The 14857-nt window shown below is 35.2% G+C and overlaps 2 protein-coding genes across 2 annotated transcripts; one reads left to right on the top strand and one right to left on the bottom strand.

The window, feature by feature from the left end:
* The first annotated feature begins 392 nt into the window (after positions 1-392).
* Positions 393-2539, top strand: LOC143533303 (cytochrome P450 CYP749A22-like). Its single transcript, XM_077028131.1, has 5 exons — positions 393-689; positions 769-992; positions 1079-1311; positions 1542-1917; positions 2103-2539. The coding sequence occupies exons 1-5, from the start codon at positions 416-418 to the stop codon at positions 2529-2531; spliced, it is 1536 nt and encodes a 511-aa protein (XP_076884246.1). The 5' UTR covers positions 393-415; the 3' UTR covers positions 2532-2539.
* A 2031-nt stretch (positions 2540-4570) lies between these two features.
* LOC143533265 (uncharacterized) lies at positions 4571-5244 on the bottom strand (the record flags this gene model as incomplete). The annotated part of the gene is made up of 3 exons (XM_077028104.1): positions 4571-4812; positions 4909-5047; positions 5137-5244. Coding segments are annotated over 3 exons (285 nt in total), but the record flags the coding sequence as incomplete, so codon positions are not given.
* Positions 5245-14857: the final 9613 nt, after the last annotated feature.

Below are 14857 nucleotides of genomic sequence, written 5' to 3'. Positions count from 1 at the left end.
CCTCACAAATCAATCATTATAATTAGCACAATGACTAGCTACCAACTATACAGATTATATATATATATATATATATATATATATGTGTGTGTGTGTGATTGGCTAAAAACAAACACACAAAAACAAACACACATATAATATACAAAAAACCCTATGTTGTTACATAAGGTTTTCAGAACTCAAATGAGTTCTTATATGTATTATGTATGTATATCATCCTAATATTTTTTCATAATTCCTACTTGAAATCAAGAGGGTTTGTTTGTCTTTTAATGTGAAAATGACGAACTATTAGTGATATAACAAATTAAAGGGAGAGGTATCTTCAAATTAAGGAAAGATGAGATACAATACAACACTAGCTATAAGTATTTATTCTAAGCAGAAAACTTGAAACAAAGAGTTCATCCAAGTCATGTCTCTACTTCTAGTTCTCGTAATCATCACATCGAGTCTTCTTCTCCTTCGGGTTTTCCTTAAGTTTGTTCATAAAGCATGGTGGACTCCCATCAGTATTCAAAAAATGATGAAATCCCAAGGAATTTTAGGTCTCCCTTATAAATTTCCTCATGGAAACACCCAAGTCATCGCTACCATGAGAAACCAGTCCATGAACCACCCAATGGACATGTCGCACGACATCTTTCCACGAATTCAGCCGCACGTACACTCTTGGATTAAAACCTTCGGTAAAATATATATTCACCAGGCATAAACTGTGTCCATTAATTCAATCGCTTATACGTCGGTGTTTGAAATGTTTTATAGGGTTGAATTTTATAAACTGGCATGGGTCGGAGGCACAACTTTTTGTTACTGATCCGGAGCTTGTAAAAGAAGTACTAAGCAATCGAGAAGGAGGTTACCCGAAGATGGATATGGTAGGGCATGCAAAGAAGCTTTTAGGCGAATCACTTATCACAAACGAAGGCGAAAAATGGGCAAAGGTTAGAAAGCTAGCCAACCATACTTTCCATGCTGAAAGCTTGAAGGTAGGAATCATTTATTTCAATTCAAAATGTTACTTAGTTTTGTGTAATTTGATTAAAACTTTAATATCTTAAAACCAATGTCACAGAAAATGATTCCTGAGATGAGCAGAAGCGTCGAGACGATGCTGGATAAGTGGAGGGACTTTGAAGGCCAAGAAATCGATGTGCATAAAGAATTCGGGTTGGTCACAACCGAGGTGATATCAAGAACGGCGTTTGGTAGTAGTTATGTTGAAGGGAAGCATATATTTGAGATGGTGGCGAGATTAACAGCAATAACGGTTAGAAATGTGTACAGGTTACGGTTTCCAGGAATCAGGTAAGATCTGTATTAGTGAATAATACTGAAAACAAATCTTTTCACATAAAGAAATTACAATGAAAATAATAATAATAATAATAATATGCGAATAAAATATCCTAATATTTAATTCGCGTTATAGAAAATATAAGCTTAAAGATAAATGATAAATCCAACAATAATAACTGTAATGGATAATAAACTTGTCTAACAATATTGGTCACTGATATTCACCGGTTGCATTTCAGTTTGATATCGAAAACAAAAGATGAAAGAGAAGCGGAGAAGCTTGAAAAGGCAATAAAGAAATCGATTCTAGACATTGTGAAGAAACGAAAGGAGAATACGGATGAAGAGGTTGATGAGTATGGAAGTGATTACCTTGGACAGCTTGTGAAAATGGCTAATGATCCTAATGAAAGTAACAGGATCACAATAGAGCACATGATTGATGAGATCAAAACCATATACGGGGCGCGTCATCTCACGACCACAAGCTTACTTTCGTGGACGGTTTTCCTTCTAGCGATTAATCAAGAATGGCAAGACAAGTTAAGGGAAGAAGTGATCGGGCTATTTGGTCAGAATATCCCAACTTCGGATGGCATTGCAAGACTTAAAACAGTAAGAAACTGTTTATTTTCCTTCTCATTATTATGTTATCTGGATTACTGCACTGTAAACGTAAAAAAAATAAAAAATAAAAAAAGAGGTTTTTTTAGTCGGGATTTAATAGGAGCAGCCTCTCTATCTCCTGAGATACGTTTGTTTGAATGTATATAAATTTGTTAACTTGTTGATCAATGCAGATGAACATGGTGATACATGAGTCACTAAGGCTATATCCCCCGGTGCTAACGGTCACAAGAAAAGCCGAGAGGGAAATCAAATTGGGAAACCTTAAACTTTCAACCAGATTGAATATTTTCATCTCAATTCTTGCACTTCATCACAACTCAGAGATTTGGGGAAAGGATGTTCATTGTTTTCGACCCGAAAGATTCGTGAATGGCGTGGCTAAAGCTACCAACAACAATGCTGCGGCTTTTCTTCCTTTTGGGATGGGACCTCGAACTTGTGTTGGCTTAAATTTCACCACAAATGAAGCGAAGATTGCGCTTTCAATGATCTTGCAGCGTTATAGGTTCACCCTTTCGGATAATCATGTTCATTATCCGGCTGATGTGTACATCCTTACTCCTAAGAACGGCGTTAAAGTGATCCTTCATCCTGTTTGAAAGACGGTTATTTGTTCTCGCGTGTTAGAATCACTATGTTGAAGTGTTGATATTCAGTAATAAGAACTAGTGTCAATGATAGTGATACTTGTACTTATTTACATGTTCTTACACTAGATATGCATATTGATACTGATATGAATGTCTAACTTCAGCGGTAGAGGTTGTTCTCGATTGAAGCTGCGGCCTTGATAATTCCTATCGAATTCTTTATACGTTAGAACTCGGATTTCAACTTAAAAATGGCTCAGGAACACTAGGTACAGCTATGGCTATCACTATAATCTATTAGCTAATCAAAATATATGATTGGATCCAAACAAATATAATTTGTAAAAATCGCTAGTTGCTAGTCGGGCGGTGCGGTGGAGACTAGAGATTAATCGGGATTAATCGAGTTTAATCGGGATTAATCGGATTGGACTTTAATGCATATTTTTCAAATTTATATATACACGCACACATTTTTTTATGTAATTTTCAGTTTTATACATACACAAACATATTTTGGCCAGCAATTGACTGAAATATCGCTGGAAACCGCTGGTTTTTGCCGGAAACCGTCGATTTTGACCAGATTTGATCGTTGACAGATTAATTAGCCGACTAGCCCAAAATTAATCAGTAAAGTGGGGACTAGCGATTAATCGGGGATTAATCGATGCCTAGTCGGGATTTTTGCAACACTGAATATAATATAGTCCTTTTTATGTTTTAACTTATATAACTATCAAATGGCTCTCACTATAATTTAATAAATCATCAAAATCATTGATGGGATCCAAACAAATACTATATAGTCCTTTTAAGTTTAAACTTAACTATCAAATATCACCATCAAGATGATGTCAATGTCCATATCCTTTGGGCAAAAGAAGAGCTACAATAAACAAACTTATACACATAGAAAGCATAAATTGGTATCTTTGAATAATATCTCAAATGCATAATTCTCATTTGAACAAATGGAACATGACAAAAGCTTGACCATGTACATGAATGATTAAAGGGTGTTTTCAAGCAATGAGTGTGACAATGGATGGTCCACACAACTTATACAATGCTTCCAAACTATGATCGTAAATGTTTTATTAATACTATGCAATCATAATAATAGTTTTACTCAAATATTTTAGATCTTGGTGGAGACCATACACATGACCAATAACCGAACGCGTTTTTTATTTGGGTGGTTCCACGCAATGAGTGTGACTATGGATGCCTGGATGGACCACACTGGAGGTGACTGGGTGAGCAATTTTGAGTTCAGACCCGGTGATTGACCGCCAAACTGAAAGCAGGCAGTTGGTCATTGGTATAATATTACATTTATTGGGTTTCTCGTTTCGGTCTCGGCCTAGAACCAGACGCCGTCTTCAATTTTAGACGCCGTCTTCAATTTTAATTCGGTCTGATATCACTGCGGTCTGGGTTGCGTGCCATGATCACCCTTAAGATCGTATGTCCAAAGCTAATAAAGCGGGATGCCTCCTAATTATGACTATTTAAGGTCTAATGAATGTAAGCGTTACGTATTTGAACTATGGTGTAAAGAAGCCGAGCTGTTCATGAGCCACTTGAGATCAACTCGTCAAGACTTAAATTGAATTTAGCTTCAACGAGCTCAGCTTGAGCTTATATTTAAGCACATTTGGTAAACAGGTTAGCGTCTGGGCTTCACATATCAAGGTTGGCTAGGTTTACGAGCCTAAACATGCATTTATCTATATAAATGTTTTAAAATATACTTCTTATGTATTTACATAGTAACACTATTATATATATAATATGCTAAAAATAATATATATATTGCATTATATACAAAAATTAAAATTATAAACGTACATAAAAATATATAACGATATAGAAACAATAATTAAATAAATAATAACCGAGTCAAGCATGAGCCAATATAGAGCTTGAAAAACCACTCACGAGCTGAGCTCGAGCTTATAAAGCCACTCATGAATCGAGCTCGGCTCGTTACACCTCTAAATTTAGAACATATGATCACTTAACTATGATCACTTATCACTTCAGACATTCAAAAACTCTCTTCTTTAACACAATTTGTTTTCTTACAGCTGATAATCAGATTCCAGTTATTCCATATCACATAACTATATTAAAATGCGGCGTCAAACAAGCAGTAACGTACTAAAATAACACAATTTTACCCAAATTTATTGTCATCACTTAACAACATCGAAAACAAGATTATACGTATCTGAATCTGCAACCTATTAACCTCCACAGCAGGATCCACATGCAGGTAGCGAGTCTGCACAAAGACAAAACAACAGTCTCATCAATACTGCTACAGAGGCGCTACATGTTATAATAAATAAATCAAATGAAAATATTTGGAATAACATACTGTGGTCTATGCCTCTAACATTGTCTAATCCACGTGGCGGCCCACGAGGACCGCCACCATAAGGACCGCCAGGGCCGCCGCCACCGCCCCATTTCTTGCTGGAACCAGATGACTTCTTGTAGCCATTAGATTTCTCCATCTACAAATGCAAGGCATACATACATAACATAATGTTCAATAATAGGCATTATTGCATATATGGAGACGAATTTTGGGAATTAATATTACCGAAAACATAGTGGCGAAGAACACGGAAATGAAATTAATGATTGCCCAAAAGAAATCAATGATTGGTCTGAGACGCCATATTGATCGATTGGATTTCACAACACCTACGAATCAACATAAAGTAAAAAAGTTTAAAAAAATGTCACACTGCAAATTACTTACCTAATGCACCTAGGAATCAACTGAAGTTTAAAAAATATATATACTAAAAATTTAACTTGCACCAATGACTTTCTAGTGCAGATGATGAACCGAAACATTTACTAGTAACTTATGCATTTTCTCTACAAGATCTTTGCAGCCCTGGTAACAAAATGACAAAATGGGCAGGTCGGTAGGTTGCGTAACGGGTCAAAGCTTGTCGTTTTTTTCATTTTACTATGGGGTTGAAGTGCAAACATTTTTTGTTTATTTACAAACTATTTTATTAATAATTAACGCGCGGATTACCATTACAAAAGCAGCATTATTATACCAAGGGATAATATATATGGACTCAAGAGACCACCAATATATTGAAACTTGAAACACTCTAGCTAACCAAGTATGCATCAGGTTTTGTTCATCTCAAATCCAGTAAAAAAATGACAATAACCGAAATTCGCTTAATTTCTAATTTTCTTTAAAAAAAATACCTTTATATTGATATTTTTAAAAAACCAACATTTCGATAAAGAAAACTAGGGTGCTTTTGCCATTTTATAATATTCCGGCATGTTTTTGGCTAGATCGGGTACAAACTACAAACAATACCAGATGCATATTAGGGTGGCTTATAAATTGGCATAAATATGCAGGTGACCTTAATGAAAATAATTTTAATACTTGAGTAGCTCCGCGTACATCATCCCATATAAGTTACAAAGCTAAACAAACGAGTTAGGAGTTTGTTTGGCTAAACTCTTTGATTTGACTTGTTTGATATAAAATATAATTCAGATCAACATGCATCAAGACCTAATTACAGTTTTAAGTACTTTAGGAATTAGATAACATACGATTTTCTCATTTCCTCATTTCTAGCAGAGACATGTGGTTGTAAAAATCCCACCTAGGCGCTGCTTAATCACTAGTCGGTACACCGCCGACCAGTGTTGTGAAAATCGGAACTAGTCTGCGATCAATTGCTGGTGACTGATTAATTTTTAGGTAATCGGCCAGAAAATCGGTAGTCGGACCTAGTTGGTCCTAATCTGACCTTAACTCTACCCTTAAATAGTTAAATCCAATCGATTTCCAGCATTTTACGACAGTTTCTGGTCAATTTCTGTCGAGACACTAGTAGTTCCTGGTCAATTTCCAGCTATTCCATGTACATATACATAAAAATGTGTGTGTGTGTGTGTGTAAATTACCTTATAAAGAAGTGTGTATATTAAAATTACATATAAAAATGTATATATGTATAAATTACATAAAAAATGTGTGTGTGTGTGTCCATATGTACTTGAAAAATATATAAAAGAATTCCAATCCGATTAATCCTGACTAATCCCGATTATTCGCTAGTCCCCACCCAACTGCCCGACTAGCAATTTCGACAACACTGCCATTGACTATTCGCCGAGTAATCGCTATTGGTCAAAACTAAAAACGCAAGCCCCTACCCAGTATTGCAAAAATCCCGACTAGGCACCGATTAACCCCTGATTAATCGCTAGTCCCCACTTCACTGATTAATTTTGTGCTAGTCGGCTAATTAATCGGTCAACGGTCAAATCCAGCAAAAATCGGGGGTTTCCGGCGAGATTCCAACCAAAATCAGCGATTTCCAGCGAGATTCCATCGAATTTTCGGCCAAAATATGTTTGTGTATGTATAAAAATGAAAATTACATATAAAAATGTGTGTGTATATAAAACTGAAAATTATACATTAAAGTCAGATCCGATTAATCGCTAGTCCCCACCCCCCCGATTAATCGCTAGTCCCCACCCCACCGCTCGAGACTAGCGACTTTTACAACACTGCCCCTACCCCACCGCCCGACTAGCGCCTAGTGTTTGACTTTAATAAACAAGTAACCAGTAATCCAATTTTAATCCACATTCAAACACAAATCTATATCATTTGACAAACAAGATAAATCAATCTAGAACGGATCTAATTTCAATCTACCTTTCAATTAGCAATTTAACGATCGATGAAATCAAAAGGTGAATATTATAAGCCTTAATTGTTAATTCAATCAAAACACAGAAGTATCTAATCTCATTATTAACGATCTCAGATGTTGAAATTGATGATGAAATTGCGGGTATCAAACGCACTTCTTTCCACGTACGCCATTAATTTTATGAGCTTCTTCGTGGGTCTTCTCACGCACAAATGGCTGGGAAATTTGGGGGGAAAGGTATCAGAAAAATTGAGAAACTTGGAATCTTACGTGGCAAATTTTAATTCGCTCGATTACGTCAATATTTTAAACATTTAGGTTGGTAGGAGCGGTTTCGGGTATGGTTAACAAAAGTCAAAACTGGGTCTGCTAGAAATCGGTTCCGTCGTTCCGGGTATAGTTAGGTATTTGATTAGGTATTTTGGGTTTTTTTTTCAGATAGCGTCGGGTCGAGTTTGGGTCGGTTCCGGTATCAAGGTGTACCCGCGAGTTGGATCTGGAACCGAGTGCACCACTAATTTGGGCATTGAGAAACTTCAATCTTACGTGGTAAATATTGGACTTTATGGTTTGATATTAGCCTATACTGGAATCATAACAAAAGTTTATGGCTGATCTATTTTATTACTAAATCGGTTTTTGGTAAATTGGTTCGGTTTATTTAATTAGTTTGCCAGTTTTCGTTTAATGACCAAAGCCAAACATGAGCTAAATTTTGCTTAAAAATACATGAAATTTAGAGATTTGAAATTGAGATATAATACACAAAATTGAGGTATAAATATAGAAATACATTAAATAGACGTATAAAAGCTAGAATATATGAGTATATGATGATTTGGGTTAATTCAGTTAACTAATGGTACAAAAAAGTAGCCGATTACCGATTTCCGATTAATTATGTTTTCGGTTAACTTCGGTTCGGGTTCGGCTGATGGTTCGGTTATTGTTTACCAAAATTTGAACGAAACTTGAATTAAATACTATTATTATGTTTTTATTTATATTTACATTTTTCTCACATTCGATTAATTACATCGTCAGAACTTCAAAAAATCGATTTTTTAATCTAAATTATTTGAAAAGTCCGCATTCAGATAGCCCAAAATCGATTCCATAAACACTACGCAGTAAAATCACTATAAGCTAATAATGTTGGGTATGAGATATTTTATTAGTTTAGTGAGAAATTATTATATCGATAAATTAATAATTTAAAAAGGTTTTACGTATGAATGTGAATCACTTGCTAGATTATCCTAGTGAAAATAACGAATGTTACGAGATTCAAAGCACTAAAGAAATTGTGACAGATACAATTCGAAATCCAGCCGATTGATGAAGTTGAGGATGATTCAATAGCTTTGGAACCGGTCACTCGAAAAGAATCATTGCAAGCATCAACAACTCTTGACAACTTTTTGTTGCAATAAGAGCAATCCTAACGAGTTCTCTAAATTTACGTGAGTGTATTCTTCATTTATTAGAGTATGGTTTGAGTGGTTGTGAGTAAAAAAGAAAAAAATTTACTGTTCATGGTTAAATTTAAAGAAACAATGTTCAAATATGAAAATTTTTAATATTTTTATAAATTGGTTGTAAGTGGAGGAAAAAGAAAAGGTAATGATAGAGGTATAAAAAAAGTATTATTATTATTATTATTAGGAAAATTGATTTTTATTGGTTCCAACTATTTTATTTTTGTCGGCGCTGGTCCCAACTTTCATTTTGGCTCGCAACGGTTCCAACTTTAACATTCGTTTCTTCCATCAGTCCGCGACTAACGGAATACTAACTCCGTTATGTTTTTGCTGATGTGTCATCTGAGATGTCAAAAAAATATTACGTGGAAGCCACCTCCCCATACCACCGTCCCACCGCCACCCCCACCACCACCGCTCAACACCGCATCGGCATTGCCATCGACCTCTCCGACGAGTCCGCCTTCGCCGTCAAATGGGTCGTCGACCTCTCCGAGTCCGCCGACGAGTTCGAACATGAGAATGTGTTTATACTTAACTTATTACATTCTTATATCATCCCAACACATCCACCAAATTAAAACCAAACTCTCCGGAGTTCAACCACCATTCCCTCAATCAAATCAGAGCTATGCAACACCGACTTACGATCAAACAGAGGCAAATCATTGCCTAATTCATCCACACTTCGCAAATCCACACATTTCCAAGGCCCCAAAGTTCTTCAGACAAGTTAGACGTGTTCGTAAATCAATTTGTTCTGTTGGGTGTTTACTCGAATTAGCAATTAATTGCATTATTTGTAGCTTCCGTTAGGCAATTTGACATTAGAACTGTCCAATTTAACATTGACTCTTCGTTGTCGGTGTCAATGTCTGCAATTGATAAGTTAACGGAGCCCCAGTCAGCGCCGTAGAGGACGGAGGTGGGCCTGACGTGGGTTAAGATGATGGCGTCGCCGGGACGGAGGTACTGGTTGACGACCCATTTGACGGTGAAGGCGGACTCGTCGGAGAGGTCGACGGCGATGCCGATGCGGCGTTGGGCGTTGGTGGTGGGGGGTGGCGGGAGTGGCGGTGGGACGGTGGTGTGGGGAGGTGGCTGCCACGTAACATTTTGTTGACAATTCAGATGGACACATCAGCAAAAACATAACTGAGTTAGTACTCCGTTAGTCGCGGACTGGTGGAAGAAATGAATGTTAACGTTGGGATCGTTGCCAGCCAAAACGAAAGTTGGGACCAGCGCCGACAAAAATAAAATAGTTGAGACCAATAAAATCCAGTTTTCCTTATTATTATTATTATTATATGTATTAAAAAGAAGATTTTCTCCCCGTCACAATATAACTATTCAATTTACTATTCAATTATCTATTATTTTATTGTTAAGGCCACAATTACTGTGCTATTAATAAAAAATTAACATTAACTCTCTTTTTACATATGGTCATTATTCCCTTCATTTTACTTAATGTGTTAACTAATTATAATATTTAACAAATTATATCAATTGCCGACTTTACATGTATTATTTGTCGGTTAAACGATTTCTTAAATTTTGCTTTAGTATTTGTTATAGTTGGTCTTTACCATGACCAAAACTTTTTTATATGTAAAACTATCCCATCGTCACATGTTTTATATCCATGTTTCGACGTTTGATGCTGTGGCTTTAAAATATGTTTTTTTGGCTTTCTAATCATGTTTACAAATATGTCTTGGTACCGTCAATACCGAATTTGCGTCGGTTCGCAGCTGTAATGTGCTGTTTTTTTTTGTTCTACATGTGATAACTTTTGTATTTTGGCATTAATGGGTTTATTTGTTTTGTTTACTTCCGTGTCATAACCCGACACATGTTAATTTCGCGTCGACTAACAACACGTTCGTGGTTTAACGCTTTTATGTATGTTTCTTCGTTTGGTTTAATGGTCCCGTCGCGAAGCGCGGGTCCTAAATACTAGTTTAATTGAAAAAGAAAGAGAAAATATATTGATTTTTAGTATAATTTTAGAGATGGAGATAAATAATGGATTGAGAATGCTCTAAGAGAAGACAATGTCCTAACTCTTAAGTGCAATAGGAAGATATAAAGATGAACTTAATATTGATTTGAAGTTCAACATGGAAAATGTCACACCCCGATCAATGAAGGCGGAAACGTCGAGGCGCGACATGATTGCTCATTGCACAATGACACTATAAAGTTACAATATTTAAACAACTCATTTGTTCATACAAAATGCCAAATAGATAGATAAACAAATAACTTGTTCTTTGATTTTCTAATATCCTAAAGCCAAGATAATAAGTTTCTTCAAGTAATCCAATCAAGCTAACATCAAACCTGTAATATTGCATAAAATAGAGTTTGTCAACACGAAGGTTAGTGAGCAATTTTCATAGTTTTGGACAATAAGTATATAGTATGAAATCCACAACTAGTATATGAAAACAATAAATAATAGCAACAATTTAGATAATAAAACCGTCAATAAGAATACATTGACGGACCGTCAATAAGAATATATTGACGACAATAATGAAATCGTCAAAAAGAATACATTGACGACACCTTTCTATATGGGGATACCATATATACTCGGAATTAATAGTAGAAGCCAAAAGAAATAAAAATAATATTGCTCCGATCGTTCGGTTTTAGTAATCTGGAATTACGTAAAAATGCATCTATAAAGTAACTACCAATGTGGGTAGATTTTTATTGCAAAGGACTACAAATGCATAATGAAGTGGGGTAGAGACTATTCACGAGCCAAGCCCGGGTTAAGCCAAGGTGGTTTCGAGCTCGGGTTCGAAATTAAACGAGGCAATTTAGCTAGACTCTAGCTCGAATTTGAAGTTAAACGAGTTTAAAATCGAGCCAACGAGCCAAGCCATGACTCGAGCTAAGCCATGACTCGAGCCGAGCCTGGATTGATTTTGGCTCGGTTACAAAAATGATCAAAATTAGCTCACGATGTTTCAAATCAACTTTTTATAGCTAGTTTTTTTCGAGTTTTTATCGAGCGAGTCACGAGTCTCAAGCTATTTGAATAGCCCTTGATAAGGGTTTAAAACTTACTAATAATCAAGGGACCGTTTTCGTAATTATTCCAAACTTCATCTATAAAGGATTTGAACACTCTACGGTAAGTGATCATAATTCATATATTCCATAAGTCTTCACCATGCTCAGCTCCACCATAAGCAACTTCTTCCAGGATCTGAAAGAAAAAAGTGACCGCTTGGTTGATGGTGTCAAACCCTATGTCCTACCTGCCGTCGTCTTGATCGGCTGCGGCATCACGGTTCTGTTTATTCCGAAAGCTGGGGTACAGATGATGAAAGCACCCGGACAACCTTTGAAGATGATCTCAAGGGCTGCGTTTGAAAAAAATCCGAAAGTCTATTTCCGCAGCCTTCGGGCTAAATAAGTCGTCTCATGTTGGCACAACTTGTTGATTGTTATGCTTGGTTCCTAAATGTAGTTTTACTCCTTATTGCTTTAATAATAAAAACCTTGTTCGTATGAGTTGGTTTCTAAGACTTTATATGGTCGGTATATGTGATTATATTTGGTGTACTTTAATGACAAAATTTTGAGTTGGTTCATTCAGGAATTTGTTTTTGGGTTTAGTTCAGATACGGTAACGAATCTAATTATTAAAGCTTAAATTCGTGTTGAATAGTGGCCGCAACATCTGGTTTTACCAATTTTTAGTGTTATTTTTTTAAATATGTTAATTTTATGAATTATTTTTCGGGTTTAGTTCCGGTACCGTGGAACCTAACCGATACTAACGTGAACTACATCATTAACGGTTAGGTTCCCTATAGTACCGGAACTAAATCAAAAAAAAATTCGTAAAATATCATATTTAAAGAAAAATACACCACGGGCAGCGACTATTCGACGCGAATTCGGCCAGTATCAATTAGGTTATACGGTACCGGAACTAAACATGAAAACTAAATTCGTAAAATGAACACATATATTTAATACAAAAATAACAACATAAATTGGTAAAACTCGGGCGTTGGTAAAACCCATACACCGTGGCCACTATTCAACACAAATTTGATCGGAATTGGTTATGTTCGTTACGATACAAAAATTAAACCGGAAAATAAAATTCATAAATCAATTTATTCTAAAGCAAAAGGACAAAAAAATAATATATTTATGAAAAAGCAAATGAGAGAAGTAATAAAAAAAAGAAATATTTAGAACGAGTAACTAAAGAAAAATAAAAACAAGTTAATTCAGAAATAAAGTATATATAAAAAAGGTATTGTATTGATCAGATCATGAAAATATATAAGAAAAAAACATAGATAATAGATTAACTAATAGAAGACATAAAAATACATTAATATGTTGATTTAAAACTAAAAAGTGAAAAATATATGAAAAACACTAATTTGATAAATAGTTTTCATTAAGCACTAAAATGGTAAATAGTTTTTCCAACAATATTAGTTTGGAAAAAAATCTCTATAAAAAGATAATTAATATATTTTATTATTTAAGTATATAAACATATTGATGGGTTTGGGATATATTTAGATCTTGACAAAGGAGCAACAACTTTGCTTTGGCTTTTGCTTTGTAAAAAGTTAAGTCTTCGTCAATTTCATGGATTTTCGCATAAAGTGATAAAAACCGTACCAATAATTTGTATCAAATAATGAAGGCTTGCTTCTCTTAGAAGATTTGATCACTTGTTACAGTTTTAAAGTAGCGTGAGCCAAGTGCCACGCCAGATCAATGAGCGTGGAACATCGCTCCCTTCACTGTAGTGGTAGATCAAGAATATTTTTTCTAGTGGGGTCCCATCCTTTCAGTGTTTCAGATTTTTTGAGTCGGTTATTGTTCGAAACGGCTTGAGTCGAGGAAAATAATAAAAAACAATGTTAATAAAAATAAATATGATTATTACTCATTAGAAAACACAGAAAATACGATGTTATTGCGATGCGTGTCTTGCGATGTGGTCTCAGATCTATCTTGCCTCTACGTCTGAATATTGGCTGGCCTAATTGAAAAGATATAGTATTATTTAATTAAATATGGAGTGATATGGAAAATGGAACGTAAGAGGTTTTAAAAAAACATAAATAAATTTAGAAAATAATCTTTTTTTTCCTTTTGTTTTTTTTTTTTTTGTTAAACTACAGAAATATTGATGATAGGAATGAATTGTGAATGCTCAAATAAACAACTAATGCACTTTAATAATAGTCAAGGGACCATCTTCGTAAATTCCAAAGTTCACCTATAAAGGAGTTCTACATAACATGATCAATATTCATGCCCGAGTGCCCGACGACTTGCTTAAGAATATGATCAATATGGTCGTCTCAACCATAAGCAACTTGTTTCACTATCTTATTAGCTTGTTTAACCAAGCTTTCCCGCCCGAAACATATAAAATCAGTTCACTCATGAAATCGACGCTACAAGAAATTTGAACCTTTAGTGACGGAAATTTTTTGGGAAATTAAAAGTGGTTACCGACGAGATTCCGTCGGTAATATTCCAGAAAAATGGAAATATGGCGTCGGGGATAGTTATTGGCCTCTAATCGTTGACGGATTACAGGTAAATTTTAGCCGTTAGAAATTATGTGACGGATAAGACGGAAGTTATATTTTTGTATAGAGAAAATAGCAAAAGTTGTTTTCTGACGAATTCTGTTGGTAATTTCCGATGAATAATTTCTTAAAAAAGAAACTGTCGGAAAAAGTCCAGTTTTCTTGTAGACTGGCAAGTCTTTTAAAATCAAACACAACGCGATGCGTTGAATGTATTTGTGACATGGATGATTAGTCGGAGAGAATGAGATAAAAATGGAAGGGTGAGAGTGGGTCGGGATATGCTATAAATGTGATATATTTATTGGTCTAGCACGTGAGATGGTCTAAATCATTTTTAAGGAAGGTTATGAAGTTATTAATGCAATTGTATTGATATAAAAAAACCTAACTCATATATTTTGATTAGAGTACGTATATAAAAATAATGACAGGTTATGACATGGACGAATGACGACAACGGTAAAGAGCACACCAACTTTGGCTTGGCTTTTACTTTTGCTTTGTGAAATGTTTAGTCTTCT

The sequence above is a fragment of the Bidens hawaiensis genome, unplaced genomic scaffold (assembly GCF_021521415.1).
Source record: "Bidens hawaiensis isolate Kalapana, Puna unplaced genomic scaffold, B.hawaiensis_p1.1 tig00009659_1, whole genome shotgun sequence".
In the NCBI taxonomy this organism is placed as follows: Eukaryota; Viridiplantae; Streptophyta; class Magnoliopsida; order Asterales; family Asteraceae; genus Bidens; species Bidens hawaiensis.
This window is presented reverse-complemented; position numbering and strand designations above follow the sequence as displayed.